Source organism: Medicago truncatula, chromosome 7 (assembly GCF_003473485.1).
Source record: "Medicago truncatula cultivar Jemalong A17 chromosome 7, MtrunA17r5.0-ANR, whole genome shotgun sequence".
NCBI lineage: Eukaryota > Viridiplantae > Streptophyta > Magnoliopsida > Fabales > Fabaceae > Medicago > Medicago truncatula.
The window spans coordinates 9,789,206-9,792,307 of NC_053048.1; the positions used below are offsets into that span (position 1 = coordinate 9,789,206).

Sequence of the window (3,102 nt, forward strand, 5' to 3'; positions counted from 1 at the left end):
GCACAGTCAGCTGCCTAGGGGTATTCCAAAACAAAAAAAAAATTTACAATGACGGAATCTGACAAAAATATTTTACAGCGGAAAACCAAAAATAACCCTATATTACAGGGATAAAAAGCTTATTAACCCAAAAAAAAATAAAAAAATTACGAATAATTTTTCCCCAGCAGTTATAAAAGAAGGAGTGAAAAAAGAAAACTGTAAAAGTGTGCGACTGGTGTCTGTAACGGACAATAGTAACTCACTTTTAGGGTTTCTTCCCTTCAACTCAACAAACCCTAAATTCTCACTTTTTCTGCATTCTCAGTTCCCTTTCGTTTTCTCTTTCCTTCGGTAAGCTACTTCTCTCTCTCTCTCTCTCTCTCTCTCTGCATTCATCATTGTGTTTTCCTTTGTTTTGATTGTTTTATTGTGTGCAAGACAGTTCGATTTAATCTCGGAATGTCATCGTCATCTTCAATGGGATCGGGGCCATCGGAACCACCGCCACTGAAACTCATATGGAGGCAGACGGCAGCCAATCTTGGAGGGTCAATATTTGACAGTGAAGCTGTCCCTCCTTCTCTTGCTGAAATTGCACCCATTCTTCGTGTTGCTAATGAAGTTGAAAAGACTCATCCTAGAGTTGCTTATTTATGTAAGTGTTTCTTCAACTTCTATTCTCTTCCATTTTCATTGTTACAATGACAGATTATAGAGTAACTCACCAGGTCAACATTGAATTGATGAATTACTCATAGGTCATGTTATGCTATGTTTTGTTTGGTGATTTCGATTTTATTGTATTGTAGGTCGCTTTTATGCTTTTGAGAAAGCTCACAGGTTGGACTGTACTTCAAGTGGCTGTGGTGTTCGCCAATTCAAATCCGCCTTTCTACAACACCTTGAAAGAGTAACATCCTTCTTCTGATTATTTTCCTTTTCAGTGTTAAATAGTGGCGCGTACTGGAATTTGAACAAATGGCTATTGTTCCGCGATATGTGATCGACAAACTGCTATTTTCCTTTTACGCCTTTTGATCAATAGCGCCGATGGTGGTGCTGGTGCTATAACATTGTTGTGTATTAAAATTTGAACAAACTGCTATTTTCTGCTATCTGCGAGCGACAAAATCGTGTTTCCTGCACGTAACATGTTCTACATTGCTCTATTCAACCTTTTGGGAAAACATGTTATTGTTATACTTGTGTGTGAGTGTTGTTCATATGCATTTAAATAATTCTATGCTAAGTCTCTGAATTTGTATTTGTTCTATAATTGCTAGGAAAATGATCAAACTTTGAAGGGAAGGGTAATGAAAAGTGATGCACTTGAGATGCAAAGTTCTTATCCATATTACTACCAAAAATATATCCAAGCTTCACATAACACTGCTGATAAAGCTGACCGGTTGGTTCTCTAGATAATTTCTAGTTTGATATGTTTCTCTAGCAAGTATATGATGAATAATGATAGTTTGTGTCTCCTTTCAGGGGACAACTTAACAAGGCATATGAGACTGCTAATGTTCTTTTTGAGGTTTTGAAGGCTGTTCATGAACCAATCTATATATAGAAGTTGATCGCGAGGTTATTTTCTATGGCTCCTAAGATTTTGTTTTTGTTATTAGTGTTACTTTTTATCTGAATCTGTATTTTTCTTTAAAGATCGGTATCCGGCTTAAGGACCGACTAATATGAGGGTCTAAGTAATCTCATTCTTTATTTGCGGGGGGCCCATTTAAATCCCGAGCTCTGAATGAATCAAATAACTCATTGGAATTGAAACTGGGTGAATCAAACTTGAGTTCTTGAGTGGAGAACACTCTAATCCCAAGCCAACACCAGTAGACCAACCAGGTACAAGAACTTATATAAAATCTATGAGCCACCTCGAACTTACTCCATCAATGGTTCATGGTTCTACGTAATAAATAGGATAAGTGGATTATCTGAAACTATATTGTCCGTCCATGTTTCAATGCTTGTTAGATTTATACCGGCTATTGTATTATTCATATGATTGATTTGCATTGCCATTGTAATTTTGGAGACACGATATAAAGTTGTCAAGAAGATGGAGATCCAATAAGAATCAATCATATTGCCATCTAATTTTAATTTACAACCTTTTCGAAAACAATTTTCAAATACTACATTTTTATCTTACGTTAGTGTAAACTTTTATGTTGCAGGCTGAAGATTCTGTTCAAGGTTAATGTTGATTTGAGGAAGAACTTTGAAGATCATGTTTGGTGGGAGAGCGTTCAAGATTTTCTTGTATGGAAGGAGAGAGTATCAAATGTGGGAATGAACCATAGCAACATTATTGGGTGACTCTTATGTTCCAAAACAATGTGATATTATTGGCAACTTAAAGTACTTATAACGTTTTTTAATTAGTTCAACCTATAAATACTATAAATTTTTAATCATAAAAAGTCTAGTTTAATCGATTAACTTATCCACCATAAATTATAAGTTAGTAGTTATCCGCTATAAACTATCAATTGTCAATTACTTAGTTTATGAATTATCCGTTATAAACTAATTTATTAGCTATTTCCTTCAATCTTATTTTTTTTTTAACAAGCTCTTAATTTTTTGTGTGAACCGGGTGTCTCCGTACGTAGTTGCAAAGACTAATTGTTTGATCGAGATAGGAACGCAATGAGTATCAAAGCTCTCCATTAAAGAATTTAATATTACTACATCTCCCGAAATGAATTTGGATCGAAGACTTATGATTAAGTTAAAAAAGATTATTTACTATTTCATCAAGTGCTCTTGTGTACAAGCCCTCGAATCTTAATCTATAATCTTAACAACGAAGAGCCATAGATTGCCAACTGTTCTCAAATTTTGATGTTTTTCGTTTTTCTACCAATTTTCATTAATTTTTTTGAAGTTTTTTCCGTATACGTTCAAAAACGTCCTTATCAAGGCTAATCCAGAGATAGATTCGGTGGCGGTAATTTATTTGAGAATTGTTCATCCATACAAGCTTATATTGAAGATGAAAAGAAAGGTTAAGTTGTTTGAGAATTCTGCCATAACCCTTCATGGTTTGTCTATAACTAATTTGAGTGAAATTAATCGTCACACACATGATTCTAAAACTTT

The 3,102-nt window shown here is 34.6% G+C and overlaps 1 protein-coding gene across 1 annotated transcript; it reads left to right on the top strand.

Annotated features, from left to right (window-relative positions):
• The first annotated feature begins 433 nt into the window (after positions 1-433).
• LOC120576815 (callose synthase 3) lies at positions 434-2,383 on the top strand. Its single transcript, XM_039827320.1, has 5 exons — positions 434-637; positions 792-892; positions 1,266-1,390; positions 1,474-1,569; positions 2,175-2,383. The coding sequence occupies exons 1-4, from the start codon at positions 442-444 to the stop codon at positions 1,553-1,555; spliced, it is 504 nt and encodes a 167-aa protein (XP_039683254.1). The 5' UTR covers positions 434-441; the 3' UTR covers positions 1,556-1,569; positions 2,175-2,383.
• Positions 2,384-3,102: the final 719 nt, after the last annotated feature.

Excerpts from the sequence above, each read along its gene's own strand:
- LOC120576815 (XM_039827320.1), top strand. The coding sequence starts at position 442 with ATGTCATCGTCATCTTCAATGGGATCGGGGCCATCGGAACCACCGCCA. Across the intron at positions 638-791 it reads TCCTAGAGTTGCTTATTTAT|GTCGCTTTTATGCTTTTGAG; the intron begins GTAAGTGTTTCT and ends ATTGTATTGTAG. Across the intron at positions 893-1,265 it reads TTCTACAACACCTTGAAAGA|GAAAATGATCAAACTTTGAA; the intron begins GTAACATCCTTC and ends TATAATTGCTAG.